Source organism: Chinchilla lanigera, unplaced genomic scaffold (genome assembly GCF_000276665.1).
Source record: "Chinchilla lanigera isolate Chin_1 unplaced genomic scaffold, ChiLan1.0 scaffold00051, whole genome shotgun sequence".
Classification (NCBI taxonomy): Eukaryota; Metazoa; Chordata; class Mammalia; order Rodentia; family Chinchillidae; genus Chinchilla; species Chinchilla lanigera.
Window position 1 is genome coordinate 13266506 of NW_004955452.1, and position 16115 is coordinate 13282620.

Consider the following 16115-nt stretch of genomic DNA (forward strand, 5'->3'; position numbering starts at 1 on the left):
TGGGTTTTCTTGGTTTTTTTTTTTTTTGTCTTTTAAAGACAGGGTCTCCCTATGCAGTTCAGGCTGGCCTTGAACTCACGATTCTCCTGCCTCAGCTTCTTGAGTGCTGGTATCACAGGCATGTGCCACCACATTCAGCAGTGGTTTTTAAATAAATCTCGATCTATCCTAAATTTCAAATTTACTTAATCCCTGCAAGGTAACCAGCACTGAAATTCTCCAACATTAGTGCTAAGGCTCAAAATGAAAAGCCCACACATAACACATCAGCCTCAGACCCCAGCCTTAAATGCTTCAACTGTCTTTTTTGCAACAAGGATCTCATCATTTCGCCCAGGCTGACTTCATATCAACCCTCTGACCTCAGCCTCCTGAATGCTGGGATTACAGGTATGCACCATCATGCTAGGCTCCAAACTGTATTCATTTTCATGAGCTATTAAGAGTAAAGACAAGTTGGACAAGGTGGCTCTTAGGAGACTAAAGCATGGTGAGTTCTAGACCAGTCTCAGCTATCAAAGATGCCTCAGAAGGGCATCATGGGGTGAGGGAGGGAGACAGGAGGATGTAGCTCAGTAGCAGATGACTTGCTTAGTATGTGCAAGGCCCAAGTTTGATCCAGGTCAACTGACTTCCTACTTTCTTAACCAGGTTAAGTCTGCAACAGTTTTTAAAAAAACAACAAAATCTGGTCTTTCCCTTATATTTTGGTATTTTAAGAAAATAGATTACATTGCATACCAAATTCTAATTCATTTTAGAGAGACTTATCAGCACCTCAAACTATAGGTAACAAGAGCATCCAGCAAGATGTAATCCCAAGCATTCATTTATGAAGTTGCCATGACTACCCAACAACCATGTTTGATAACTCCATTTTTTGAGACTCCCTTTTCAAAAATCAAGATCTTCCTGCTTCAGCCTGAGGCTGGGGATTATAGGTGTGCATCACCATATCCAGTACAATTCTAGCATGTTTGTAATCCAATCAAGGGACATGTGTTTTAAAAATCACTATATTAATGACACAGTAACTTTTAGGAATGATAAAGACAATTTTAAAATTCTAGTGGCAAAACCAGGTTAACAGGATGCTGTTGAGAGTAGAGTACCAGTTTAACAAGTGCAAGGCCCTGTGTCAATCCCCAGCACCACTTAAGGGGGGAGAGGGAGATAAACCAAACAATTTTTGTTACCTAGAACTAAGTTGAAGACTTACCAGGATTAACAGAAAAGAGGCCTATTTAAGAACCAAAAACAGCCGGGTGTGGTGGCTCATGCCTGTAATCCCAGCTCTCAGGAGGCTGAGACAGGAAGGGAGGCTGAGGCAGGAGGATCGTTGTGAGTTTGAGACCAGCCTGGGCTACAAAATGAGCTCAAGGCCAGCCAAAATCACACAGAGAGACCCTGTCTGAGAAAGACCAAAAAAAATAAAAACAAAAATAAAAACAAAAGACAGCCACACTTTTAAATGTCTTTATTAATGGCAAATAAGTTCTCTACTGCTCTTTGTACTCTTCCTTTTCTGGTTTCCTAGACACAGCTCACCCAGCTCCTGCCAAATAAAGGATAAAATTAAACCCAATGACCTAAAAATCAAAGCGAGTCACACCAAGTTCTTAAACATAACACTGCCAGCACTAACACCAACTGAACTTCCTAACAAAGAATTGTGATACTGACTCACAGCAGTATTCTTCCGTAGCCCCCCAAAGCAACCCCCTAAGGCAGCAATAGTAATTCAACTTACCCCAACATTTTGCAGTTTAACTTGTGGCTTTCCTTCTTTGCTCATGCTGGGTTGATGTCTTGAGAACAAACTATCATATCCACCTATAATTAAAAATATTTTATTAAAACTAACATTCCAGCCAGGTGTAATTACACATGCCTGATCTCAGCACTCAGGAGGCTGAAGCAGGAAGACTGCCGGGAGTCTGAGGCCAGCCTGACTACATAGTGAGTTTAAAACAGCCTGAATGAACTACACAAGCGAGACCCTGTCTCAAGGACAAAACTTAATGAAAAATAACTTTCCACCAAGCCTGGAGGCGGATTCCTATAATCCTAGCACCTGGGAGACTAAGGCAGGAAAAGCACTGCCTCAAGTTCCAGGCCATCCTGAACTACAGAGCAAGACCCTGTCTCAAAAACAAACAAATCAATCAGCATTAAGTTATGTGCATTTTATTCTGACTTTTTTTTTTTTTGCTGCAGAAGACTTGTGCCACATCAAAACTATGTATATTTTCCTCCATTTCCCCTACATATAAAGGAATTTCCCTTCCTCCTAATGTTAAACTACACTTAACTCTTCCACCACTTGTTGCATAAAGAATCCTATGAAGACTTTTAATAGGCCCAAAACTAAATTTAAAGTACAAAAAAAATAACATTTCTCAATCAGTTCACGGTTTCTGAGTGTTATCATGCATCTTTTGTGAATTCTCCTACTGTTATTTTTATAAATACATGTTTTACTTTCCCTCACAATTATTTTTCCTTCAGTGCTAGAATCAAGCCTTGGGGCACTTGCATGCTAGGAAGCACTCCACCCCTACTGAGCTACACCTCTACCCTCACACAGTTTTCAAGAAAATAATAAATGTCTGAAGATTGAGCAACTTTCACCCCATAGAGCTGAATGAATCAAATTGTTTGTCTCTCAATGAAAGACACCAAGCCCCAAATCTACTAGATGTTAAAATTTCTAAGGACACTTACTTCAAGTGAATGAGCACGCCAAACATCAGCCAACATCAATCATTCTTACCTAAAGAATAATACAAAAAAGTTAATATGAGACAAAGATTGACGATAAAGGTTTGAAAATGCTAGTTAACTTTAAAGAGTAAAATTCCAGAGACAAAAGATTGGGATAAGTTATAGCATAAAAAAATAGAATGAAACTTCATGGGTGGGGGGGAATCTAAAATTATTCTAAGTAGACACTAGAATTAGAATCAAAATTGTATCTTCCTTAAAATGCAAACGCCTAAGTCCTACTTTCACCAGTCTGAGCACAATGAAGTTTTGACTGCAACCCAAAATATACTATCCCTTATGTGAAGGTATGTGACAACGTTTACCTCACCCAAAGTTTTTATCAGCTCTCCTCATATGAAAGTCCATACCCTGCTCCCCCATTCAGGTATGTCTTCCATGTTCGGTGGGCTAACCACCTTCAGCAGGAGTCCTCCCACAGTCCTTTTACCCTTTTCCCACAGTACACACACTGCAGCTAGTGCCCTGCAATCCTGATGTACTGCCTCATACTTCCCCTTTCAAGTCCTCACTGAGATTTAAGTTAGGGCCAGAAAGCTATGCCTTACTGGGCAGCAAGGAACCCAAGTCTTTCCAAGGGAAGAGACATTCACCTTCACTGTATGCCTACAGCAGGGCCACAGTGCACAAAAAAAAATTCAGATCAACCTTAATTCAAGTTCCCGGTATTTCTTCCTCCCTGTATCATTACTGCCACAGCTACATGAAATAGAATTCCCTGTTGCACATGTACCATCATAAGGGATACTATATCGTTTTGCATTCTTTTCCCCATTCTCCAGATTATTCTTATTCTATTCTACGTCCAACCCCTTTTTCACCCTCAAAAAATAGTTTCAGCACTGGTGTTCAAATCCAACTTTTGTTTGGTCTATCACCAACTGTGAGATTTCCACAGTCTTAAAAATTGCAAATCATTATCTAGCAGCAATGACAGATGATTAGGAACAGTCAAATCCTCAATTCTTTCCCTAATAGGCAGCCATTTGAAAACTGCACTAGCTGACAGCACTGAAACATGATCAGCTAAAGCCAAAACCAAGTAAAGGCCCAGAACAAACGCCCCGTGTCTCCCTAAAACCTGTCCAAAATCATTGAGGAAAAGGCAGTAAATGCAGGACTGTGGATCTTGTCACTGCAGCTGACAATGATTAACAATAGGAGACATGCAACCCCCATTAAGGTTAAAAGTCCAAAACTAGTCACACGCATCTCTATTAGGGAAAGTGAGACTATTATGCATTCTTTGTAGATTTGCAACCTTGCATGAAGAGCACCCATTGCATTTCTTTCATCTTTCAGAAAGCACCGCTATGTTTCCAAGGGCCTAACAGTACGAAATACATTCTGACATCACACCTCTGAACTCACTCTTCCCATTGAAAAGAATAATTTTAGTTTGTAAAAGGTTATGAAATACAATGCAAGCACCTCAGTATATATCATTATTACTGAAACCCATTTAATTCCCAGCTGTTAGAGTACTTTTTAAAAAGCCACTGCACTAAGAGTCACAATTTATAGCTACATATAAATTTTAACTATTGATTCAAATTGGTTCTCTCATTCTGAAGTGCAATAACCTAATCTTAAAGCAGACAAAGCAAAATTAACTCCCACCCCAACAATGTTCCTTATACATTACACCAAATACATTCTCTGAAAATTGTTACTACTGGCTGTTAAGAAATAAATCTGAGCTTTCATTTCTGAATCACTAAACCACGGCAGCCAGTATTAGCTGCCGATTTAAAGGATTATAACCCTCCAAAGTCCCCATCAGGGTTCTTTGCAATTTAGTGATATTCGTGTCACTGACAATGATCACTGTTTGATCTGCATTATATTAATATGGAGAAGCTAAATTCATCACCATTAGCCCTTTGGAGAGTAAAAAGTTGTTCGCTTGAATGGATCATTGAATACAAATCTGTCCCCACCTTGTAACCAGCTTGCCAAACAGCAAGCCATTTTTCTTGATACAAGCAAAGAAAATTCTCAGTCATGAAATTTTCACTGGCATTTATGCAAGGTAAACCTACTTTTTTATTACAGAGCAGAAAGCATTAGAACTGAAAGCTGTTTCTCATGCATGCTAGCTAAAAACCAGCTCAGAGACCAAAGTTAAGTTGAATTGAGGTCTGAAGATGCAAAGCTTGTTCTAAAGCAAGAGAAAGTGCCTTTTAGAAGACTTATTTTCTTGTCACTAAACATTTTGGACTGTAACATCACATCCCTAAGGCTAAGGGAACCAAGTTCAAAAAACTGCTCTGAACATGCAGTTGTGCTACAGAATACGACGAAGTCTTAGAACTGGGAATGATTCCAACATGTAATCAACTGTAAGCAAGTCAATGTTTCATACCACTTTCCCCCAGGTTTAGAGTATAAACATTTTGAAACAAGTCACATAAGCTGAACTATTCACGTCAGACTCCCATCTAAGCCCATTAGTAGTAACATAAGTGTCCATTCCCATAAAGCCCATGTTTGAAAAAATCTCCAATCACATTACAAAAAAAAAAAAAACCCTGCAGTTTTAGTCTTAATTCACTCAATTTACAGAATTGTTACCAAGATTGCAGACTGAAATTAATATTGCTGACCTGCAGGCAGATCAGTTTGCTACCACAGAGACTTAATTATCACATGCTATACAGTCCGTGCTAAGGTGCTGGGAGCACCCTAACTTTTACGTATGGTTTGGTTCCCTCACCCCCACGCCACTGGTGTTCCATGTTATCTTCAGTTACAATGCAACTAAAGAAAACCACACAACTGAGTTAGATATGCCAAAGAATCAGAGGTTTGCACTTTTTATCTGAGAACTACAAGAGCACTGAATTCTGCTTAACAAATTACAACTCTAACCCCAGACCCACGCAGTTTTGATGTAAGCTAACTTTACCATACAAGTGTTAGGTGCTGCACTGTAATTTCATCGTCAGAAGTGTGATGTCAGAATGCCCACGGATAAAAGTACATAGCAAGTCACCAAGTTAGATTATATTGCTTGTTACCTACCTGTATGCAGTCGGCAATGAGAATCTTGGAGCAAGCAGGAATACTACATCCGGGTCCTAATGTCCATTGCCATTTGCGGTACTACGTTCCTCACAGTTACGCACTGCAGAAATGCTGGCTAAATGCAGTTATGTAGCAGGCCACTACTTTAATAGTGCATAATTGCAGTCCAAGAACACCGCAAAACATTCTGCCCAACTTGGTGGCTTGCCCAAGCCAAGTATCTAAGTTTTATCTGCCATTAATATGCCACTTGTAAGAATTGCACAGGCGTAACATTACAATTTCCCAAATCATTATGTTTATATTAGTGGTATAAACACATCTGTAGAGTGGTGGGGCTTATCACACCTCTTAAAAGAGCTTAATGTTCTAGGCAAAAAGAATTACGGTTTTACTAAATAATTCGAGCCAATGGGTTAAGCTTGTAATATACCTATCAAATAAGACTAGTGTCTTAAAGAGAATGTAGATTTAAAGATTAGGAAAGTTTTAAAAATGAGTGTTCCTCTGAAACAGAGAAAAGTAAAGAGGAGGAAATAGGGGTAAGTGCTCTCCTAAATGAAAAAAAAATGACTAAAACACTTGAAAATTACCTTCCCTCTCCCACCCCAAGTTTCATTGTCAACTTTTAGAAAATGTCATTATTTAAGTTCCCATTAGGCAAAGAACTGTATATACATTAGACTTACTGCAAGTCTATGAGTAGCTTACAACCTTGGTATACTGCTGCTTTTAGTGATGAAAGTCAAATCTCAGTTGAAACTAAGCAACATTATTTGCTAAACAAAGTTTAGCTCTCTACATCCCACAGAAGGCTATCAAAGCCACAACTTTCAGCAGATTATCCATTAGCATCCTTCACCACTCTTCAAAGGTACAGTACTACCAAAAGCTTATTTTAGGGGTCTGTGCCAGCATCCCTTATAAAGAAAGGCATGTAATCTGAAAAATAAACTGAAACATTAATTTTATAGGCAGATTTTCCCATTTCCCCTCCAGCCCCCACCCACATACATTCACAAGTTCACCTTTGGTGGGTGTCCCATGAACACCCCTAATTCTCTTATCATTCTTAAGAGTTCCTACTGAACAGTTCAACCAAATTGTAATAGACTCCCTTCAAATTGAGACCCTTGTATCCATACAGAAAAATCTCATATTACCAATTATGACTCAGGGCAAAACTTCCTCATTGATATCATTATGGAAGAACTACCCATTTCCAAATGTGAATAGAAATGAGCACATTTTCTAAGAAGATTCTCTTCCTTAATTTGCATACCATGTACCTATCATACACCAGAATTTGATGACATGCTTTTATATACCACTAGAGTTTCCCTTTAAGTACTATTTTCCTTCCTATAAAGAAGGTACTCAATAGGTCTCCTTTTGTACTAAGGCACAATACTAAACTTTGGCATGTTAACAAAGATTTCATTTATAATTTTTCTTTTGCCAATTAGCACCAAGAACAAAGGTGAAAAGGATGAAGGCATTCCATGGTCCAGTCTATAACGTACAGCCTTGAATGGAAACATAACTTAAGAACAAAGCCAAACCATTCAGTTTCTTTAGCTTCTGTTAGGAAGTTGTCCCTCTAACATTTACACTGGGAATCAAGCTCCCATTGTACACAGAGAACAGTAACACTCTAATATTGAATCCAAGTCTCTTGCTCTAATGGAAGGAGATTCAATGAAGTTGACAATTAACTGACAACACCATAGAAACATCCTAAGCTTTATGGTTTGAGGAAGGGGTGTTTGCATTGTGCAGTATGAGCAACTCTTCAGATTTAAGCTATATCCCCCACTCCCCCAAAAGGTAAAAACAGGAATGGTAATCCTGCAACTGTGTTAACACTCACCACTAGCTCTAAGAACCTATATATTTTTATAGTCCTACAAATTTTGCCCAACAGAAGTAGCACAAAGAGAAATAAAAGTTAATAGAATGCAAGTATAGAGCTAAACCTACTTTTAAAAATTATACCTTACTTTCAAATTGAATTTTTCAGACTAAACTCCATTGTTATAAATTACTTTCAAGTAATACATGTGAAGGCTTTATGTTTAACAATCTTTAATTCAAATGTAAAAGTTCGATACAAGCCATTTATAGGGCTTGGGATTTTTGTTCTTAAAAACAAGAATGGGGAAATGCAACAAAATGGTCTTTCCACTGTTCAAAAACTTTCAAGGAAAGGATAGATCATAGTGCCATAAAGGATGCATTTAACCGAACCCACTTTCTCCCCCTACCAATCTTACACCCAATTCCACAATCTTAATACATATTCCTGAATCAAGATTTACAGTTCAGCTTTGCATACCATTTAAAAAATACTTAGCACCGGCTTGCTTCCTATAATGCCAAACAAATGATGAACTACTTCAATATGTATTTCTTTTTTTAAAACAAAGGGACAGTCAGTTATCTATAGAAAGCAATACTTAGCCTCCAGATACATTTCCCAGAAACGGCATATGCCATTGAAAGACCTAAACACGCTCATGCTATCCAAGTGGAATATCTAGCCTAATGTGCATTGAAGCATGAATGGCAAAGTTGAAGATCAGTATTATAACTATTTCTTCTATTTATTTGAAGCACAGTAAAAAAAAAAAATGGTACACTTTGGGAATTCAGTGGCACAAGGTACACTGCCATTAACTTGAGAACATTATACAGTTAAAAAAAAGAAATAAAAAGGAAAACTTTTCTCCTGTTTCGAACACTGCATTACATAATTTTACCTGCCCAAACAGACCATTTACAAGTAATTAGGTCAGTAAACTTCTAACATCCATAAAAAGATAGCTTTCTTACTAAAATGCAAGAATTTAAAAGTGGTATCTAAACAAAAGACAAAAACAAACTGGAATGAAAGCCTAGATATCACATCTAAAATCGGGGTTTTTTGTTTGGGCCTTCATATTCTTCTCTCCCTCTACCATATCCTGCTGGAGTTCCAGGCCCCATTCCTCTAGGACCCTGGCCACCCACAGGCCCCGCACCTCCCTGCCCAAAGCGCTCAGTACGCTATTGGAACAGTAACAACAGTTCATTATATGTAGTTGATGTCCATGTGTGTTAAGTAAATATTTTAGAAGGTTCCGTAGTCAACGTTCGTCGATACAATCACCAATGAGTCGATCCACAGGTACCGGGAACATAGAAAGGAAAAAAGGGTAATTTGAAAATTAGTTTACGATAATACATGCCTTGTGGTATGTTCCCACTTGAGCCATTCTCATACACCTGTTTCAAAGAACAGATCCTTCCCTGTAGTGCTAAAAAATTTAAGAATTAGTGCAGATGTGAAAATCCATTCCAAAATGAGTTCTAAAAATTTCACATCAGATTAATCCACTGAAAAAGCTTGCAAACTCTCACTTTCAAGGTCTGAACAGAAAATTTAATCTCCAAGTAAGCCTAACAAGCCTAGCCCAAAAGTCAATTCACTAAATGAAATGACAAAGACCTACTCACCAGTTAGTGGCATGTGCTGCATAAGAAACCTTGTGCTTTTCAAGATCTTAAGACACATCTGCTAAGTTGCAGAAATCTTAAAAAGGTTGAAAGTTTTAATAAAATGCTACCAGACTACAAAAAGAAAAAGCATAAAAAACTAACAGATTTAGTCACTTAACCGGCACAATAGCTTGATCAAAAACTTGTGTTGCCATATTCTTACAGGTGTACCACCTTCAGAGCCATCACTATAAAAACCAGAGACAATTATGTTTACAGTACTATTCTATATTGTTGCAAAGTGACTGAACGAACAGCCCACCTGTGTGTAACAGCCCAGCTTTTCCCTTAAGTCTTTGAAAAGTTGTAAGTGATACTATGCTATGATTCCATATTTTTAAATATCTCATGAAACAGCACTAATACCCAACAAAAGTGACTGCGATAAAGCAGCCTGTGCCTTCCTTATTCCATGTAGTTTCAGGTACTTTGATTCAAATGGAAAGTACTACGTACCCAAACAGAACCCAACAGGTATATATAACAGCCTACACTCCTTCAAAATTCCATTTAGAATAGCCCAATTACGGAAAGTACTATTCCAGAGAGGGAAAAACACGACAATGGCACCAGTGTTTAACTGTTTCCATATGTTATTCCTCAGCCCTGTCTTTTTAAAAAACACAAAACACTGTGTTTACTTGAGAAGACTTACTTGAGAAGACTTAACCTCAATATTTTTGATGATGTTATACATGGCTTTATGCATTGTACTTTCTACCTCAAACTAAACAGGAAAATTTGAGGGTTTCTGGAGTTTTAATGGAGAATCAGTAGTTACCTAGAAAATACAGATCTTTACCTATGGCAACATTATGTCAAACTTGTGTTTGGTTACGAATTTGACACTCAACAATCTGTACGAAGCACATAAGCCAAAATATTACCAGAGTACTTTAAAAATTCAATTCCATGAAAGTTCATAGTGCATTTAACCCATCCACTCTAATTCTCACTTATCTTAGCCAAAAGGCTGAGAAGGGATGTCTAACTTTAATTCTCAAAAAATCATAAGCTGATTTTAAGTAGGTTAGGTCACTAGTTCTTGAAGTTTCTAGTTACAAAATAAATCTTTTGAGCTATACACGAAGCTCCTCTGTCAAAGCCTATAGGTGAATTAATCCGATTCAATTCAACTATGAAAACACACTTTCTAAACCCACCAAAGTTCAATCCTAAGGATTTGTAAAGCCCTGATACAACCACTCATACCAATTCACTCTGATTGTCCTAAAGCATCTACCCGGCTGTCTGTACAACTAAAACATTTACACCCTCAAGAAGGTTCAAATCAAATGCACACTATTAGTATGCTTAAAATTATTGACTTTTGTTTCTCTAGGACAATAAAGATGCCAGTTTATTTCAGGTGTACCTACAGACAGGCCCAAGAGGTGGAAAACGACGAGTCAAAACACTAAACAATTCCCTTTTCATGGGACAGAAGCCACACCAAATATAGGTCCGAGTCCTGGAACACTAAAACATGCCTAAAGCTACAAACTACAAGTCTGGTTCCTATTTATGGCAAATACCAGCTTAATGAATGACTTTGCCATTTGATTACTCACTTGGGTATAGAATAATCATATGCATTATCTAATACCCAGAATTTGGATTTGCCATGCACTGCAATTCAAAAGTGCACAAGCAACACAATGAAAAACACCTAAATCTACTTATTGCCAAAGGTAATTCCACATGTTACTAACAGCATTGATTCCCTGTTGGCAATCTTAACTGTTTAGGTTGCCACAGATTTCTTCTACGTTGCCAAAGTTTTCCTCAGTATCACGTATTTACATGTATGGGGGAACTAAGAGGTCCAATCACCTACTTTAAAACAAATGGGGAAGGAAAAAAAAAAAACAAACACACATGTAAAGTCATGAAAATGAGAGCTTCCTTCGTATTACGTCCCATAGGATACATTACCATGTCGCTTCCCATCATGGAACCACTCATAGTTGCTGGTGGAACTCCTGGATTAGCTTCATAACCTATGCCACCACCACCACCTAGAGGTGGAAATTTCTGGCCTCCTGAACCATATGGATCTAGAAAACAAGGATGATGGTTACAACTCCGGTGGAATACTGCCCTCTAATGATATTGTCAATTTATAGTTACACTTACCTCCCATGTTCATTGCTCCTCCACCACCCATTCTCATGTCTCTTTCTCTCTGAAAAAAAAAAAAAAAAAAAAAAATTTCATTCATTACTTACCATACAACCACACCAAGCATTCCCTTGTTTTCTTTTCTTTTTAAAGACAAGGTCTCAGGACTGATATAGCTCAGCAGTACAGCACCTGCCTAGCAAGCGCAAGGTCCTGAGCTCTATTCCCAGCACCAACAAATAAACTAAACTAAACTAAAGACAGGTTCTCGCAAGGTCCTGAGTTTGAGTCCCTGTACAAAAAAAAAGACAAGCAGAGGGTCACTACAATGGGATTACAGGTGTGTGTCCACCACAACTGGTAACACCAAGCCTTCTTGAACTATAAGAACTGTGAGGTTCAATAGCCTTTTTTTCTACTGACCGAAGTGTATTTTAAAATCAATACAGTAAAATTTGTGCCTAGTGTGGCAATGTAGGCCTGCAATAAGCTCGGCACTGGGAAGAATGAAGAAGGATGATCCTGACAGATTGTGGTCAACCTGTGCTACACGTAAGTTCAAGCCTAGACTAGACTGCAGAGCTAGACAGATCCTGTCTCAAAATAAGCACATGAAATAAAATCAGTATTCTGAAAACCAGTCAGACTCAATTATCGAAAGACCTATCTATATGCTGGGTATGGTGGTGTACATCTTTAATCAAACACCTTGGAGGCTGAGTGCAGCAGGATCCCAAGTTTGAGCTCAGCCTGGGCAATTTATAGAGATCCTGTTTCAAAATAAAAGGCTGGAGATGTAGCTCAGTGCAAAGGCCTTGGGCTCAATTTCCACTACTAGGGGAAAAAATGACTTATGAAATACTTTCCACTCCAATGAAACACTTTGGCCCATACAAGGAGCAGAAACAAACTACAACTCATGGCAGTTAAACATAGACACCACTATACTGTAAGTCTATTTTAATCTAGTTGAGTAAACTTTTATTCTAGATACCTACAAACATCTGTAGAACTCCCAACTAGACTGCAGTAATACTTGACTTACTGGATCCATGTAGCCCATTCGACTGTAACTTTCCTCTCTTTGGCGTCTCATCTGTTCTTCCATCTCACGTTGGCGAATCATCATCTCTTCCTCTCTTCTACGCCGCTCCTCCTCTTGCCTGCAAATATCCATCAGGCATGTAAACCAATGGTCACCTATATTTAAGTTCAATTTGAAAAAATCTAGCAGTTTGCCTGAGAATGTTAGAAAGTCCAGGTTACAGCAAAAAACACAAAGGCCTAGATTAGCCTGAGTTTAGAAGAACAGCACAAGTGACGTTCGGGAAAAGAAAACTAGCTTTATTAACTGTTACCAGATCAATTTTAGAGTATGTGTTAAACCAGCAATGACCAATTATTTAACCTCTCTAGCCTCACCTGATTTACCTGGATGTTACTAAAATTTTACTGTCTAAATGTGCAAATGTTAGTGGACAAGTGAAAGTTTACCTCAATTGCATTTCTTTGCGTTTCTGCATTTCTTGATTGTGAAGTTCTTCCATACGTCTTAATTCTTCCTGGCGCCTCATCAAATCTGAGTGTTACAAAATGTTTTATATTCACATTAGTAAGGTTCTGATGAGCTTCAAAAGTAACTGATTCAAGCCAAGGATATATATAGCTTAACAGCACAGCACCTGCCAGGCAGGCCCAAGTTCCTGAGTTTGATTCCTGGTACCAAAAGAAAAAAGTAACTGATCCTACCAGTAAAATTCAGGGGATCTCTTACCTTGGCGCAAAAGATTTGCCTGATGCTCATGATATGCATCTTCCATTTCACTTTCCAACTTGTCTTTTGCATCCTTCATGTTTTTTTCTACTTGCTCCCTTTGTTGTTTTTCCATTTCATCCAAAGATTTCCACCGTTGAGAATATTCATACTCAAATGTGCCATGCTGAGCAAAACGAGGTGGTGTTTCCCTCTCCCTGACAACATACAAAATTTAAACATGATCAAGTCTGTAGATGCTTGTAAGCAATACTATCTAATTCATTTGAAAAAATCTGGTTGAGCTAGGAATATGATTCAATGGTAGAGCAGTAGCAGTTAACAGCAGGACAGGTTATCTCCCAGGCACAAGGCCCTGGGTTTGATCTCCAGCACTGCAAAACAAGCCCAAACAGGGTCTCTTCCTGCTCCGTATCCTATCATTTGAAAATATAACAATAAAAACCACCTTGGTGCACAAAACCAATACTCCCAAAATAATAAACAAAAACTAAGGCATCTTCAAGGTGGTACCAGATTATTTCAAATTTAAAACAAAACACCATATCGACAACTTTGTACTTTGCTGGTTGATACTGCTCATTCAAAACTACTTATTCGAAAGAGGTCATATCATCTCTTCTGTGTATTTCTCCCACACTCTTATTTTTTCTCTCCTGTTCTTCCTACTCCTTCTAACACACGTTGCAAACACAGGAGTTCTTATTTATCCAAAATGCATCCACTTAGTAAGGACTAATAAATCACCACATATTAAAAAAAGTATAAAGCTAGGCGTGGTGGCGCATGCCTGTAATCCCAGCACTCAGGAGACTGAGGCTGGAAGCTCATTGTCTCAAAAAAAAATAATAGAATTTTATAAAGTATAAAGACCTACATTCTTTTTTTTTTTTTTTTTTTTTAGCCAGTCTCACTATGTAGTTCAGGCTGGCCTAGAACTCACTGTATAGCCCAGGGTGGCTTCAAACTCATGGTGATCCTTCACTACTGCCCCCCCCCACCCGCGCCAGTCCTGCCATTACAGACAAGTGCCACAAAACCTGGTTTCCTATAGCTAAAAAGCCTAGGGGCTAGGGATTTAGCTCAGTGCCACAGCGCCTGCCTGGCAAGCACAAGGTTGAGTTCGATTCTCAGTGGGGAGGCGTGGGGGGGCTAGAAAATGCACTTAACTCACAAAAGCAGTTCAACAGATTCAAAATGTAACTCAGCAAGCTCTTTTACACTTTTTTTTTTTTTGAAACATAAGTCTTGCTATGTAGTTCAGACCAACCCTGAACTCACTGTGTAGCCTCAGCTTCCCAAGGGCTTGGATTACACAGAAGTGCATCAGCATAGCTGAGTCTTGTACATTGAAACACCTAAAAGTCTACCTGAGCCTTGCTTGGGCGGGTTTCATTTCAACCAGTTGGTTACTGTCTTAAATAAATCTAAGAACAATGCCTTGTTATTTTTCCTGTTATGTTATCTTGTAAGGATTAACAAAAAAATGCAAGTTGGGGCCACATCCTGTATTTAAATTTAAATCCCGTATAATTAAATCTAAATCGTGTATAATTGGACTAGTAGGAGTTAAGTACTGCCAAGAAGCTGAATCAATCTTACTTCTGATACATTGGATTCTTCTGGGCAAGTTTTTCAGGAAGACCATCTTCATCATCCAACTGTTCAAGTGGTTCCACAATGACTGGCCGAGGCGTTCTGAGAACAAAAACGTTTCCATCTTAACTTTGTTCCACTTTTTATTGCAACACACTCATAAAAAGTTACCAAAAACACCATCAGAATAAACCAAACAACTTACGTTGTCAGTAGGAAAACACCTTCACTGCATCTTTCGAATGCTTTTCTTGCTGCTGGCTTAGAAGCAAATTCAACTATGCCTTTCCCTGTAGATCTTCCGCGATCATCCACAATTACAACGGCCCTTTCAATAGGACCAAACTGGCTAAAGGCTTCTTCCAATAGTTCATTGGAAACGTAAGGTGAAAGGTTACGAACAGACAGGGCAGCAGCGTGTGTGGCAAAACGGACGCGAAGCTGTCTACCCCTCATGGGTGTGTCATCAAGTTCAGCTTTTGCAATTTCAGCCAAGGCTCTAGATTCCTGTAAACATGATATTCACGTTAATGGCTTCAGAACTGGCTAAGGACCATTCCCAAGTTGTCACAGACTTTATTCCTACTCCTTCCAGGTCAGTTCAAGCGTCACATTCGGGGCAGCCTTTCCCACACAACTAAGGATAGATAAATATCCTACCTACGCCACCCCATACCAAAATTACACAATCCAGAAAGTTTTTTGTAAGAACAAACAATTCTACTTAAAAACCTGACAATTACAACTTACAAGCTTAATAAATCCGAATCCTTTGCCTTTATTGATAAAAACCTCTCCTGGCTCTCCATATTTAGCAAACAGTCTTTTGAATTCATCCTCCGTGATATCTGCAGGTAGATTCCCAACAAACAACCGGCAACGCTGCGTGTAAGTTTTCTCTCCTGGTCTCCTCAATAGAGACAAGTTGGCTTTAAACCCCTAATGGAAAAAAAAAGGGATTTGTTCAGACACCAGTGACCTCTACTAGCAGAAAATCCTCAAAACTAATTTGTGCTCTTCCCGAACTGGACAAACTTATCAATTGCTTTTCTGTTCCGTTTAAAGCCAGAATCAGATTTTACTGTATTTGCGAAATTTCCAAAAATCAAGGCTCAAACGCCCAGCACGCTCTAACAGGAGGCACACACCGCCCCGCCCGCCAACGACGACTCCTCTGCAACCATAAGCCACACAAGCTCCGGAGCATCCTTTACTCTTAACCTCCGGGCCGGGGATGCGCTCGGCGGCGCAGCGCCCGCCCGGCAAGCGCGAGGCC

At 38.9% G+C, this 16115-nt stretch overlaps 1 protein-coding gene across 1 annotated transcript in view; it reads right to left on the reverse strand.

Moving 5' to 3' along the window:
• Positions 1-1462: 1462 nt before the first annotated feature.
• Sfpq (splicing factor proline/glutamine-rich) overlaps positions 1463-16115 on the reverse strand; it is a gene marked incomplete in the record, with an annotated part of 15856 nt that continues 1203 nt past the window's right edge. The window contains 11 exon segments of the mRNA XM_005395311.2: positions 1463-1555; positions 1751-1833; positions 2725-8856; positions 11284-11405; positions 11485-11533; positions 12515-12632; positions 12964-13048; positions 13244-13440; positions 14846-14941; positions 15045-15346; positions 15590-15778. Of these exon segments, the coding sequence (XP_005395368.2) occupies positions 8719-8856; positions 11284-11405; positions 11485-11533; positions 12515-12632; positions 12964-13048; positions 13244-13440; positions 14846-14941; positions 15045-15346; positions 15590-15778 (1296 nt within the window).